The sequence below is a fragment of the Neomonachus schauinslandi genome, chromosome 6 (genome assembly GCF_002201575.2).
Source record: "Neomonachus schauinslandi chromosome 6, ASM220157v2, whole genome shotgun sequence".
NCBI classification, from domain to species: Eukaryota; Metazoa; Chordata; class Mammalia; order Carnivora; family Phocidae; genus Neomonachus; species Neomonachus schauinslandi.
In genome coordinates, this window is record NC_058408.1 from 37,846,839 (window position 1) to 37,862,332 (window position 15,494).

General features: G+C 51.8%; 1 protein-coding gene across 2 annotated transcripts in view; it reads left to right on the forward strand.

Annotated features, from left to right (window-relative positions):
- The first annotated feature begins 2,439 nt into the window (after positions 1-2,439).
- VASH2 (vasohibin 2) overlaps positions 2,440-15,494 on the forward strand; it is a 36,249-nt gene continuing 23,194 nt past the window's right edge. For both annotated transcript variants that reach the window (XM_021682552.1, XM_021682553.1), the window contains exons 1-2: positions 2,440-2,715; positions 11,680-11,768. In XM_021682552.1, the coding sequence (XP_021538227.1) occupies positions 2,440-2,715; positions 11,680-11,768 (365 nt within the window). The remainder of the gene's footprint in view (positions 2,716-11,679; positions 11,769-15,494) is intronic.

Here is a 15,494-nt window from a genome sequence, read left to right on the forward strand (position 1 = left end):
TACCCTCCCAAAGCTGGCAGGGAGTGTAAAGAGAAAGAATATTATGGCCACGTTCCTAAGTGTCCCTGAGAGAAGAAACCAGAGAATCACAGAACCTTAGAGGCAGAATAGAACTTGGAGTGTGTGTGTGTGTGTGTGTGTGTGTGTGAGTTTGTGGGGGGTGTTCTACTCTCCGCTTTTCAGAAAGAGAAGTTAAGGCCTAGAACAGGCGAGTGGCTTGTCCTGGGTCACACAACTTAGCCAAGTGACAAACCTGGACTTAGAGCCTGGCCCTGGGTCAGTAGTCTGGTGCTCTCCCATCTCAGTTTTCTTTTCTTTTTCTTGAGAAAAAAAAAGGGAGGGGGTGCCAGGGTGGCTGAGGCGGTTGAGTGATCAGCTCAGGTCATGATCTCCCGGTTGGGGGCTCAAGCCCCACATCTGGCTCCCTGCTCAGTGTGGAGTCTCCTTGTCCCTCTCCCTCTGCTCCTTCCTCCCCCCAAAATAAATAAAATAAATAGAATCTTTATTATTTTTAAAAAATATTTTATTTATTTGACAGAGAGAGAGAGAGACAGTGAGAGAGAGAACACAAGCAGTGGGAGTGGGAGAGGGAGAAGCAGACTTCCCGCAGAGCAGGGAGCCCAATGTGGGGCTCCATCCCAGGACCCTGGGATCATGACCTGAGCCGAAGGCAGACGCTTAACAACTGAGCCACCGAGGCGCCCCAATAAATAAAATCTTAAAAAAAAAAAAAAAGGGAGAGAGAGAAAAAAAAGGTGTTCATAAGGCAAAAGTGTTTTGTGGAGAGTGTGGAAAAGCTCCCACTTCACCATGACCTTCAAGCATCTCTCCAGCCCCTACTCTAACTCTAGCTGTGACAGAGTAGTTGGGGCCTCACTGACTTCCTGGGTTTTAGCGGTGCATATCAGCATGGGTTTAAAAGGAATTTATTAATCATGACTAATGTCAGAAGGTACATACTGTGCCCCCTCGTTGGTTTTGGAAAATTTGTAATGTGAGATTAAAAAAAAAAAAAATTAATTTTGTGCCTTCCTGTGACAGCCCCTGCCTAAACTGTCTATCACTCCCTGCTAGGGGCAGGTGACTGTGTCCAGCCTTCCTCAGGGAACGAAGTTCTAAGGACAAGCCCTCCGATACCTCGGGGTCACTTCTTGGGTGGCTTTGTTTCTCCTCTGCTTCCCACAGTCGCAGACCTTCGCAGTGCCACCCTCCCTGGGGAAACTCGGTCTTAAGTCCCATGGACAAACGCTCCAGCCCCGCAGGGCTCCCAGGACAAGACAGCGATCGGATTTCGCGTGGCCGCCCAGCTCCCCCTGCTCCTCTCCCCTCCTGCCCGGGAAGCCCCGGAGCCAATCAGAGCGTCGCGGAGCTCCCGGTTGTAGAGTCCCGAGCCCGGGACCCGCCCCTCTTTGTTGCGGTGGCCAATGGACGCGTTCGGAACATCGGCGGCTGCCCGGGTGACTCGGTTATATGTCACAGAATAACATTCGAGAATGGGACATGGAATGAGGCGACGGCCGCAGCAGCCCCAGCAGCCCCAGGCCCAGCAGCCGCAGCCGCCGCAGCAGCCCCCGCCGCCCCCGCCGCCCGGAGAAGCTCCGCGGCCATGAGGCCGGCCGGCCCGAGGTAGGGTCCCGGAGCTGCGGCGCGCTCCCCTCGCGCGCCGCCCGCAGCCAGTCCCCAGGGTGCCTGGCGCTGGAACTCGGGGAGAGGGGCGGGTGGGGCCACTTGCACCGGCGCCTGGGGGCTGCAGCCGACCCTCGCCCACCGGCTCCGGGAAGGCCTCCGGGCGGAAAAGGGGCCGCCTTTGCAAGCCGAGGCTGCTGCTGCGCCCTCGCGGCAGCCCGGGCGCTCACGTGCCGGCACGTTCTGGGCTCGGCTGGCGCTCCGCCACATCTGGCACCAAGGAATGCGTGGAGCCTTGTGGGGACCTCCTGCTCCTTCACGCAGCACGAGCTGTCTTTCTTCTCCCTACCCGTCCACTCCGCACCCGCCACGCTCCTTGGATCCCCCTCCCGGTGTCTAGGGGTGTGTGAAGCTTTGGGGCAAAATTCGAGTCGCCTTCCTCGGGAATTGCATGGCTGCAAGCTCGTGTGCAATTGCTGGAGGGGGTCTGTCGGCGCGCGGGGGTGGGGGGAGCGGGGAGTGACGCGGGGCCACTCCGAGGCCCCACCGCCGTTGGACACAGTGGCCCCCGCCTCGGTTCCTCTGGTGTACACTTACCCGTGGTGTGTGCTGTGTCTCCACTGATTCAGGCTCGGCCGGTAAGCGGAGCTCCAGCCGCCGCTCCCGGTTCGCGCGTCCTGCGGCAGCCAGAGGCATGGAGAAGGCTGTCCCCGCGGGGCGCTGATCCCCGCGCCACGCCCGCGCGCACACGCCCCCCGCCGCCGGCGCCTCCGCAGCGCGCCCCCCGCACCCCCGCCCCGCCCCGACCCCACCATGACTGGCTCCGCGGCCGACACTCACCGCTGCCCCCACCCCAAAGGCGCCAAAGGCACCCGGTCCCGGAGCAGCCACGCGCGGCCCGTGAGCCTCGCCACCAGCGGGGGCTCGGAGGAAGAGGACAAAGACGGCGGGGTACTGTTTCACGTTAACAAGAGCGGCTTCCCCATCGACAGCCACACCTGGGAGCGCATGTGGATGCACGTGGCCAAGGTGCACCCCAAGGGGGGAGAAATGGTGGGCGCCATCAGGAACGCCACCTTCTTGGCAAAGGTCAGAGGCTTCGATGGACGGGGTGGGGTGGGCAACGATGGGAGCACTTCAGTCTGCATAGCAAGTAGTGGCCATGTCCATTTTCCTGGTCCAGCTCTAAACTCCCTTATGCTCCCCATTCTTCCGGCCAGTCCCCACCCCCTTTGCTTAATAGAGATGTTTGTCTTGGAAGCCTTAGAAATGGGGGAGGGAGAGGTAGAGGGCTTCCTGTCCTGGGACTGTGTGGTCTGGTCATGCCAAGAGTTCTTTGAATCTCCAGCCAAACTGTTTGCTCACCCCCATGTACATCCTCCTCCACCAAAAGCTGTAGCCACCAGGTAACACCAGCGGTGCCAAGAATGCACAGGCCCCCCTAGGGATCCCACCCTACTTTTCCTCTTTGGAGACTCTGAGTCCTCCCCTGTCTCTCCCTTGCAAATGATTTATCAGGCTGTGAATGAATTTTGCAATCAACCAGTCAGACTTCTCAGCGTGAATCATTTCTAGACTTTTTGCCAATTTTTTTTCATGACAGTGACTTTCACCTCTGAAACTTGCAAAGCAGTGAACTGTCTCTTTTCCCAGCTTATCTGCACTCCAAGAAAAAAAAGAAGAGTTTTGACTATTGCTGAAAAGGGACTTTCCAGTGCACATGATGCATTAGTCTCACTGGATAGAGAAAGAAGTTCAGGAGTGAAACTCTTTCTACCTTGGAGAGAAGCCAGTGAGCAGACTGAGTTTGGTGGCTGAGGATATAGTTAGTAAGACGGAGGGAGGGAGATGTGCAGTGGTCACTCTATGAGACCTCAAAATGCAAGCTGCAGAGAAATGCTGCAGAGCCTGGGGGTTATGGCATAGCAGATGGTTTCCGTTGGCCCCTGGGGACACTGATGTGGCTGAGAACATTCCTGGATTGGTCTAGAAATGCCAGACCTGAGACCTGAAAGGCCATCTGGCTGAATCCCCAACCTGGAGCATCTGGTGACCTGAGCATCTGAGCCCTGCAGGCCAGAGAGCTGTGTGTGCCCTTGGGGGGAGTGACAGAGCCTGGACGCTTCCTGCTGCAGTCAGTCAGTGCTTTCTTACAGCAGGTCAAGGAGATCTTCATTATGCCCAACGAGGATCTTTCCTGCTTCAGTGTCAGCTGTAATTACCTTGCTGGGTTTTCCCTGAGCATGAGAACAACACTGGTCTTGGCCAGTAGTTCTGACTTCAGGTTTTGTCCTTACTTGAGTGAGCCTTGCTTTACTTAAGGAGGACCTGGGAGCCCTTTAAGCATGGAAGAGAGGTGGCCACAGGGGACAGAGGCCTGTTCCTGCTGTCCCGTGCTGCCATTCTAATTCAGCCTCCTGACCGCTGACCCTGCTTCTAACTGTGGCTTCATCTTCCTCCTGGCCTTGTGTGTGGGGACCCCTTTCCTCCATGGAAATCAGGGAATGTTTGTTTTGGTGGAGACTGGTCTCCCACCTCTCGGCAGAATCCCTTCTTCTTTCCAGAGCCCTCATGGGGATGGGGGGCTCATCACCTCACAGGGCAGCTGGCCCCAGGGCCTGGCCAGATTTGGGTTTTGGTGATTGGGAAACTCTTTTTTTCGGTGGCCCAGAAATTCTCCTTCTTCATCTTCAGCGTGACGTCCCCGCAGATTCTTGTGTTGCTCTTTGAATCACAGCAGCACACATCTACCTCCTTCGCTACTCACAGCTCCCTAGAATGTTACGACACAGTGCTCTTGGAGTAAGGATGGGACTTGGAGTAAAAATCAAGGGACTAAATTCTAGTCCTGGTTGTGCTACGTCTGGCTTTGTGGCCTCAGTCACTCACTTAAAATCTCTGGCCTTAGTTTTCTCATCTGTAAAATGGGAGTAGCCCAGATTTCATATAAATTTCTTCCCAGTTCTTCAGTCCCTTGATGATATGACCCGTACGTCTCCAGGTCTCCAATGAGACAACAGAGTTGACTTAGAACAAGTCCTCAGAGCCGTGAGCTTCCGTCATTCTGCATCTTCCTTTAGTTCTTTGTCCTCACGCAGCTCCCTTCACTGGGTCTTAGTGTCACAGTTCCCAGATCAAAGCACTCTCCTCACCCTCTTTCTAGGACACTTGCTAGTTTGTCACCAGTCAGCCCTCTAAAATAAGCACATATGAAACACAATATTCTCAATGTTGTCTGAGCGGTTTAGAACACAGATCACTCTTCCCTGAGACCCGTACCTGATGCTTCCACTATTGTGGCTGAATGCTGCGTTCTTTAAAAAAAAAAAAGTTCCCTTTTTTTATATAGCAGCCACACTGTCTTTTCTTTTCACAGTAACCTGAAGTCATATGAGAACTGCCAAGCCAGGAAAACCCCAGGCTAAATATGGACCTTGGCTTTTTGAACCTAAATAAAAAACTTAACATTTCTCTCTCTTACATTGCATCATAATAGCTGGTTCTCTCCCCCACCCCAACTCCATCTCAGCATCCCCTTCTCCCAAGTCCTGACATTCCCCAACCCCTGACCCCTACCTAGGTCCTGAGATGGGAAAGAGCTTCAAAATAGCTCCTGGTTCTGGGGGCCGCTTCTCTCTGGTCCAAGGGCTGTTCTTGCACTCAGCTTGGCAGACTTTTTCCTTTGGGTCCGTGTCCTTTTCTCCTTTACCAGTGTCTTGCTGAGGACTTTGTACAGAAGAGGGGTGTTGGGTGGTGGTAGAGGGTTGGAGAGTTTCAGGGAGACTAACCTTTTTTGGCAATGGAATATAGACTAAGAAGCAAAAGAGGACAGGGGAAGGTACCAAAGGTTTAAGAGGAGGACTGAATGATACTTCTTTGCAGGACATTTTGTGAGCAGCCAGGGGAAGTTCTGCCCACAGGTCCAGGTGCCCCTACCGGGGCGGGAGGGGGGGGGGTTCGGGGGTCGGGGGGCTCACCTCCTCTGCAAGCCACCTTTTATTTTATTTTATTTTAAGATTTTATTTATTTATTTATTAGAGAGCGAGCAAGAGAGAAACAGCATGAGAGAGGAGAGGGTCAGAGGGAGAAGCAGGCTCCCCGCTGAGCCGGGAGCCCGATGTGGTACTCGATCCCAGGACCCTGGGATCATGACCTGAGCCGAAGGCAGTCGCTTAACCAACTGAGCCACCCAGGCGCCCGCAAGCCACCTTTTAAATATGTGACTGCAGGCCTCACCCCTGGTGGTTACTGGGTCCAAGCTAGCAGCTGACTAGCTGAAGTCCGGGGTTTTTCAGGGAAAGTACCAAAAAGCAGCAGTCATTGGAGGATGATAGAGGAAGAGAAGGGAAAAGCAGAGAGAGTGGCTGGCCCAGAAAAACCAGCAGGGTGTGCTAGGAAACAGCTCCTCCGCTTCTCTACTGGCTGAGCTGGACTCTCCAAAGGGTGACCAGAATGGATTCAGCAGGAAACAGCAATAGTTTCTTAAAGACCCCATGTTTCTGTGCCTCATTCTCATGTTGTTTCTAAATTGGGAAAGAATTCACTTTTAGAGGACTCAGCTTTGACTGAGCGGAGAAGTGTGAGACTGTGGCGGGGAGAGTTTGCAGTCAGGGCCCACTCCTGCCCCCTGCTAGCTCACGCAGGCAGCTCACTCCTGCCTGTGTCCTCGATTCAGAACCATGGTCTGTCCTTCCTGCTTGGCCCAAGGTTGAGACCCCCAGAGCTCCACACCAGGCCGCCTTCAACAGGTTCCTGGCTGCCCCTGATGCAGAGGCCTGGGGTCCATCCTGGGCTCATGAGTGATATTCTATGCTGCTTCTCCAAGTTGTCAGAGAAGATTCTTCTGCCTGGGGTGTCTGCACAGGCACCCGTGTTTTCCAGAGCAGGGACGGCAAAAAGCTTTGCTTTCTCTTTGTTCTTTCTTGTTAAAGATTCCAGGTGCCGAGTGTTCTGGCTTGCCTCCGGGCTTCCTTTTCTGCCTTTCCCTGTCTCTTGCTATGGGATGCCACTTACACATCTATGTCCATTCACATCATTTCTCCCTGCATTCTTTGGACAGGTAATTGTGTTTGCCGAGAATGGGATGAGAGAGAGCCTGACCACAGAAGCCTTCCCTGTGGCTGGTTGCATTATTCGTGAACAGCTATCTTCCCTTCTGGCCCACTCCTACCTCCTGCCCTCCACCTCTCAGGGTCCCCAACCCCAGACCACAGGCACAGTGCCTGTGTAGAGAGGCTGGTTTTGATCTCTTCCCTCTGGATTCCGCCTTCATCAGCTGGGCTGTGACTTGAGGGGCTGTTTGCAGGAGGCAGGAGGCAGGAACCTTGAGGGGAACGGCCATGGAAAATCTAGGCTGGGGTTTCAGGTGAAACAGGGCAGGAAAATAACATGAGGAGGGACTCTTAGGACCTGTCAGGGAGGAAAAAAAAAAAAAAGAATGTGCCATGGCATTTTATAAAAAGGTTGTACCAATTTATGTTCCCATCATGCCTTATAAGAGCATCCCCGTCAGCATTTGGTGTCCACATTTCAGAATATCTCTACTAATTGGAGGTGAAAATGGCATTTTGCAGTGGTTTTACTTTGCATTTCTTTTTTTTTTTTTTTAAGATTTATTGATTTATTTATTTGTCAAGAGAGAGAGAGAGCACACACAAGCATGGGGAACTGTAGGCAGAGGGAGAGGGAGAAGCAGACTCCCCGCTGATCAGGGAGCCTGATGCGGGGCTCAATCCCAGGACTCTGAGATCATGACCTGAGCTGAAGGCAGACGCTTAACCGACTGAGCCACCCAGGTGCCCCTTTACTTTGCATTTCTTAAATTATTAGTGAGCTTGAAAATTTTTTTCAAATATGTATTCATTTCTTTTGTGAATTGTCTTTTCATGACTGTTTTAAAAATTGTGGTAAAATATACATAACATATAATTTACCATTTTAACCCCCTGTAAGTGTACAGTTCTGTGCATTAAGTAATTCACACTGTTGTGTTCCATCTCCAGAAGTTTTCTTTCTTCCCTAGCTGAAACTTTGTACCCATTAAACGCTAACGCCTCTTCCTCCCTCCCCTCAGTTCCTGGCAACCACCCTTCTGCTTTCTGTCTGTATGAATTTGATTACTGTGGGTGCCTCATAAAGTTGGCCCCCCTTCTCCAATGTTTCACTTTCTATGCTTTCTGTCACCCATGGTTACCTGCCATCTGGAAGCAGATGATCCTCTTTTTTTTTTTTTTTTTTAAGATTTTATTTATTTATTTGACAGAGAGACACAGCAAGAGAGGGAACATAAGCAGGGTGAGTGGGAAAGGGAGAAGCAGGCCTCCCGCAGAGCAGGGAGCCCGATGCGGGGCTCGATCCCAGGACCCTGAGATCATGACCTGAGCCAAAGGCAGACGCTTAACGACTGAGCCACCCAGGCACCCCAGATGATCTTCTTTCTGACCTGTGGTCAGAGAGTCAATAGTAGCCTAAGGCCAGGTCATGATGCCTACGCCATTCCCCTCGTTTCATCTCATTGTGTAGGCATTTTATCACCTCCTATTTCAAGAAGGGTGAGTACACTACAATAAGAGATTTTGAGAAAGATCGTATTCACATAATTTTTATTACAGTACATTGTTATACTTGTTCTATTTTATTGATTATTTTAATCTCCTCACTGTGCCTAATTTATGAATGAAACGTTATCAGAGGTATATGTATGCATGGGGAAAAAAACATAGTATAGATAGAGTTTGGCACTATCTGCAGATTTAGGCATCTGTCGGGGGGGGGACGTCTCAGAACATATGCCCCGTGGATAAAGGGGGACGACTGTATAAGAGGTATCATATATTTGTCCTTTTATGTTTTGCTTATTTCACTTAGCATGTCCTCAAGGTTCATCCATGTCGTAACTTGTGTCAAAATGTCATTTTTAAAGGCTGAATAATATTCCATCGTATGTATATACCACATTTTAAAAAATAAGCTGCACCCAATGCGGGACTCAAACTCATGACCCCTGAGATCAAGAGTCACATGCTGTACTGACTGAGCCAGCCAGGTGCCCCTGAAGAGTTTTCTTATAACTTTGTATGAACTGTTCATGAATTAAGGATATTAGCTCATGGTCAAGATGTGTCCCCAGGGGGAAGTGGATGTGTTCTCTTCCATTGGGGTGAGAAGGCATCTTTGTGATGTTCCACGTTGAGTGTGTGCAGAGACTCAGGCCCTGCTGATTCTGTCTTCCAGTTCCAGAAAAGTGAAGACCATTCAGGCTTCCCCAGTCTAGACCCCGAAAACACATTGTTGATGAATAATAACATAGCCAACCCTTCCAGAGTGCTGAGCGCCAGTCCCAAGTTGCCTGCTTTGTACATTAGGTCCTACAATCCTTACAACCAGCCCAGAAGGTTTGAAGTGGGTGATACTCTCCTGTTTTATCAGGAAAGAAACAGAGGCTTAAAGAGGTCATGGAGCTGGACAGGGTCCACAGTGAGTAGGTGACAGAGCGGGGACTTGGATCTTGTGTCGGTCTCATACTTACTGGCCAAGGAGCCCACCTGGTTTATATAGTCCACCGTCCTGTGGGCGTGTTGGAGGCCTGAGATGCTGGTTGGGAGCCGGTCCCCAGCCCGAGCCCCAGCCAGCTTTCCCAGACAGCAGGGTGCGTTGTAGCCTGATGACATCAGCCCCTCAGCTGTCTCAGCTCCTCTCCCCACTGCAGCCTTGATCCCCAGCTGGGGCTTGGGGAATGTGGCCACAGCTCCGGCACTCTCAGCCGGGCCTGAGGTAACCAGGCAGCTGTTTTTAAAAGCCCTTGGGCGCCATCGGGCTGCTATTCTGAGGACCACCTGCTGCCTGACTCCCACCCCACCATCTGGCTCTTGTGGGCTCTGTTGGGCTTGGTGGCTGGCCCCTGTAGCCACCTCTGAACTAAGTCCGTGTGGCTATGGCAGGGCTCTGGCCAAGGGACACCCCTCTGAGGATCCCTTAGGTGGCCGGTGATTCTTTGGGGCATTTCCCCATGCTTTTACCATCTTTTGTATTAAATAGATACAAATAGCACTTTTCCGTGTAGAAATGCACGTGTGCCTTAATGCTGTCTAATTAAGACAGCATTCCTTCCTTCCTTCCTCCGTCTCTGTGTTCCCTTGCCCCTGACCTAGAGCTTGGAATGTAGCAGGTGCTAAAGAAATGTTTGTCTACATCTCCCCTTCTCTCCTCACTTCTCTGTGCAATCTCTGGCACCTTCTTCCACAGAATTCCAGGTATGGGTAGATCATTGGATGTTACTGCAAAAAGCAAGGACAAGATGGACACTTCTAGTGTTTGTAAGGGCAGAAATACGAGGATACATTTCATAATACATAATACATACATTTCATCGGTGTGTGTGTACGTGCACCTGCATGTGTGGGAGGGTCACGTGAGCGAATGGTCACGTTGGAACGTTTTGCTCCCCAAAATTCCTCTCCAAGACAGAACCGTGATTTGAGTGGATATGTTGTAAACCACATGTAGTTTGCAGAACAGCTGTGCATGCGTGTACACACACCCCCTCACGTTCACACACACACACGTACACACACACACTCTCGGCACCTTGGCCGTGAAGCAGGACGTGTGACTGGTCTCCGTTCTGCCGGAGGGGCAGTTGCTGTGAAGTAGGAAGTTGCAAAGCCAAGAGAAAAGAGAAGCACTGAGAGGAAACGAATGTCAAGTAGCATTTTAAGTAACCGCAGCTAAAGGCGTAGAAGGTGTGGAAGGCGTGGAAGTATGGAAGGGGCCCCGCCACAGGCCCAGGGGCAGCGCGCCCTCCAGCCTCAGCGCGGGCCCGAGCCTGGAGAGCAGGGAGGGGGCCAGGGCATGTCCTTGGGCGGTGTCTGTCCCTGGTGCCCAGCCAGGCTGCGTAGCACTGTCCCCAAGTCTCTCCACCGGCGGCTTCACCTTCCATCAGCTGAGCACTAAATCCCCAGGGCCTCCCTTTCCCTGTGTTCTCGAGGATTGAGGATGAACTAATCCGTCCTGCGGCCCCTTCTGCTCCTCCCTAAGTGGCTTAAGCCTGGAGGAGCCTCCCCTTTCCACAGGCTCACAGGGGCCGAGTGTCTCTGTCACCAACAGCCCCGCCCCACCGGAGGCCAAGCTTATGAGACTGAGAAGCATATAGGGGGAAGAAAGCACACACCATCCCTTTCTACCCAGGAAGAGAAGGGCTGGATTAGAAGCCCCTGCTCATTCTTGCTCTTGGCCTCATTGGCAGGGGTGCTTAGAGCTGCCTGGTGTCTCAGAGCTGGTGTCTTAGCTCTAAATTCCTGAGAAGAGGCACTTATCTCCCGCTTTCCAGTCCTCGCCTGATGTTGCTCCTTTCTTTTCCCAGCAGTGGTTAGAACTTCGTGCACTCAGTTGTAGACACTCAGTGGGTGTTGACCAAGGGGCAGGCGAGGAAAAGAAGAAGCGCCTGGGCAGCTGGGGGTGTTCATGAGTCAGAGGGGCTGCCCTTATCTGGGAAGAGTCATGGCAAGAGGGGAACTTTGCTAATCCGCTTGGGCCAAACTAGGCCTCGAGGGAAGGGCCTCGATGGGCGTGGTGTTGAGGAGAGATGGCAGGTGCAGCACCATGTTGCATTTCTTCAGGGCACCATTCGTCTTGTATTCAGTGGTGTCCTGGAGTATAATGGGTCATACCAGCCATGCAGCAAAAGGTGTAGTCATGCAGTAAAAATGTGAGGGTTAGTGGGGCACCCCTGTGAACATCCTGGGCCAGGCTGAGTGGGGGATGCTATAGGACATGGTCCTTGGCTTCAAGGAGACGACGCTGAGGCTCCCATGGGGAGGCAGGCTGCGTTCACATTCACAACCCACAGAGGGCCATAGCGAGCCATGGTGCCCCAGGGCATAGGGTATGGAGGGAACACAGACAAGCAGAACTTTGGCAAGGGACCACGTGGTCTGGGGAGACCTGTCTGCTGTCAGGAGCAGCTCTCTGGTGCTTTCAGCCCTTTGGCTGCCCTCAGACATTGGGCCCCGGAGCATCTCCTTGATAAAGAGTTCTCTCTCTACTTCTTTGCAGCCGTCAGTACCCCAGGTTCCGAACTACAGGCTGTCGATGACGATCCCAGACTGGCTCCAGGCAATCCAGAACTACATGAAGACACTACAGTATCCTTCCAACCAGGGTCTGGGCGGACCCCGCGGGGACGGGTGTGGTGATCTCGAGCCTGGTGGCAGGTCTGTCCCCAGCTGGTCAGTAAATGCTCTAAGGTTGGTGAGGCCGGGCATAGAGGGATGCCCCAATGTGAGTCTGGAAGCATGATAATAAGGGGATCTTTGTTTCCCTCCTCTCTTCCTCTACTATCTGTCTTTCTCCCTCTTCCCTCCTGGGCTTCTTTCTGCTCTTTTTCTTTCCTTTCTCACTTTTTGCCTTCATCCTGACCACGTACAATCTATAGGAGGCCCACCTGGCACTGCCTTTGGCTCCCCAGGTGCCCCAGACCGGCAGCCTTGCTCCCTTCCACAGGAAGAAATGGGGCCCTGGGATGGGGGTCCTCTTCCCTCATGTGAGCTTGGAGAAGCGTGGAGGAACCCTGTGGGTCCAGGCTGAATTCAGACCAGCCGGACTCTGGTCCTTCTCTCTGCCAGTGTCCATGGCTTGTTTGTAGCCAGGATTAGATCTGTTCTGTGGGCCCACACCAGCAGCGCTGTAAGAACAAAGGAGCAGCGGAGGCTGGTTCATTGGCCACTGCTGGTATTTTTTTCAGGGATAGGAATCAGATGGGAGCTGGGCTGTCAGAGGTGTCTGTGGGAGGGATAGACTGTTTGCCCCCGCCCGTGAACATCTCAGAGCTAAGACAGCATCAGACGCCCTACCGAGGCAGCTGTTGGCCCCCTAGCCCCCAGCACATTGTCCAAGAGGTCAATTCTCTGCTGACCTCTGTCCTTTGTCCCGAAAGACATAGAACTCAGCAGAAAGGATTTCATGGGACACTGCACACATGTTCCCACGTGCCCCAGAAGAGGCCCTTCCTCTCTGTGCCATATGCAAGCATCTTTCCTGTGGATTTGTGTGTCTCTCTGAAGGGGGGGCATACCAGAGGAGAGTAACACCAGTTGCTACTGATTTGGGTAGGCAGATTACTTCATTAGCCTCGCAGTTCCCACTTCACAGGTGATATAACTCCCCTGCATGGCACCTTCCCAGTGGAATCCTGAAAGAAATAGTAGAGGGGGAGGTGGCACCAGCCTCCGGGGGTGAAGCGAACAGCCCTAACCCTGAGCAGGCTATCTGCTGTTGGTGCTGATCCCCAAACTGGGACCCCTGGGGAGCATAGCATAAACTTCTGCCAGGATAGCCTGGGACCCCAAGAGCCCAAGGGTGTGACTGACTGCTCACAGAATATTCTAGAAGGTGACAGAAATTAGAACTGCTCCCCACTTCCATCTAGCACATGATCTTCCCAAGGATCATGCAGCCAGAGATGAAAGGGAATGAGCCTGGCTGGGGATGCCCTGATAGGGGCAAATGTGCATCATATGCTCATTCTTCCATAAACCCTACAGCATGTTCTCAGCCAAATTTTCAGTTTGCCTGAAGGATCTGCTTTTTCATTTTCTTCTCTGACCCATAACGATGGTCACTGACCTAGATCACTGACTGCAGAGAGGGCCAGAAAGGGGAAAGTGCCGCGGGCTGCTGGGATCGTGCCCCCGGTCACTTGGCTGTTGGAGCCAATGCGCAAAGAAGGCAGAGTGTGACCTCTGTTTTCTCTGCTGCCCAGACTTTTACAGGCACACGTCGGAGACATTGCAGTTTTGGTTCCAGACCACTGCAAGAGAGCAAATATGGCAATAAAGCCAGTCCAGTGAATTCTTTGGTTTCCCAGTGCACGTAAAATTTCTGCTGACACTACCCGATAACATACCTGGAATAACACATCGAAAGCGCTCAATGACGTATCTAAAACAGCAATCTACGTACCTTAATTTAAAAGCCTTTGTTGTCAAGAAATGCTAACCATCCTCTGAGCTTTCAGTAAGTCGTAATCGCTGATCACAGGTCACCATAGCACATTATAATAATAATGAAAAAGTTTGAAATGTGAGCATTACCAAAATCTGACACAGAGACACCGAGTGAGCACATGTTGGCAAAATGGTGTGGACAGACTTGCTGGATGCTGGGTTGCCACAAATCTTCGGTTTGTTTGTTTGTTTTTTAAGGTTATATTTATTTATTTGACAGAGACACAGGGAGAGAGGGAACACAAGCAGGGAGGAGGGGGAGAGGGAGAAGCAGACTCCCCGCCGAGCAAGGAGCCCGATGTGGGGCTCCATCCCAGGACCCCGGGATCATGACCTGAGCGGAAGGCAGACACTTAATGACTGAGCTACCCAGGTGCCCCCAAATCTTCGGTTTGTAAAAAACAAAACAAAACAAAACAAGAAACCGTAATATCTGCAAAGGGCAGTAAAGCGAAGGGCAGTAAAAGGAAGTATGTATTTAGGTCTTTGGAACTTCCTACGGCTTTGTCCTGGACACAGTAACGCATGCTTGGCTACCAGGCTAGTCCTAACTATAGACGTGCTTGTTTGGGGACATGAAAAGACAAATCCTGCCTTCCCTTCTGACAGCTTCAGAGTGTCAGCCATCAGGAGTGCTAATCTTGCATGGACTTCTGGAAAGACAGGTGTCCCCTGAGCTCTGCCTCGTAGGGAGAGGCCTTCTGAGGGTCAGCTCGGGCTCAGGAAGTATCTCACTCTGAAGGCAATGTTTACAAGAGGCTTTCCCCCCAACTCACTTTCTGGGGCTCATAACGGTAAGGAACTGAGAATGGAAGGCCAGGCAATTTTTTGTTACTTTATTATGGGTTGGTCTCACTTTACACACTAGGTGTATAGACTGGATCTGTGAACAGGGAGAAAGGCATACAGGTGGAATTTTTGTCCACCGAATTCTACTTTAAATTTACCAGGAGTCTCACTGTTTGAATGAGATCTTTGGTCAAGTAAAAATATCGCTTCACAGTGAGGATACGTAGCCCCTCGTTTTTCTCTTTTCCCTCTAAGGTTTTTTATATTGCATTTTTCAAAAGCTGGGCAAGAGCCTATATACTGTGATGGGCTCTTCTTATGGCTCATGCTAATAATTTCCAGCTTGGTGAGCTTGTTAAAATCATCTTCTGGCTCTCACCCTGGAACCTCCAACACAACAGTCCAAGGCAGTGTTACTCTGAATGACATCGAGGGTTAGGACCATGGCCTGAAATCCGAATCTCCAGGGGGGGAGCCCAGAGTCTCCTTATAATGAGCTCCCCACCCCCCACCCTCCAGTAGTTGTTATGCGTGCCTGTTGGGGGGAGGGGGCTAGGGGTCCTAACCCTCCTTGGGAGGGTGTGCAGCGCCCCCTTCTGCCACTGCTTGTACCACTCTGGGGTCACACATCTCCTCTCATACCCCCTGCCAGGGTTACAAGTTCTTGATTCATGAGCACCTTCCCAACATATGCTTTTATCTATAGGATTTTGTTTGAGGCAGGAAAGAGAAATGTGTAAAGCAACTTTTCTTTAGGCTCTGAAAAAATCAAGATCTAGTCTCCGAGAGCATCACATCAGGGAATCTTTGATCTCCTTCAGAATGACCTGGTGCTGGCTTGCCAGTCCCTGACACTTTCTGGGCAACCAGCTAAATCCCAAGTTGTGGGTAATAGTGTCATCCTCTCAGACTTAGTTACCATGGTCTAGTATCAGTCCAGTGAAACGAAGGTGATGTCTCCACAGTAAACTTTGCTGCAGAGACTGCACTGTTGAGGAACCCTACTGCCATGCTCCCACCCTTCTATCCATCATCCTTCCCTCCATCCATCCATCTGTCCATCCAGCCACCCACCTG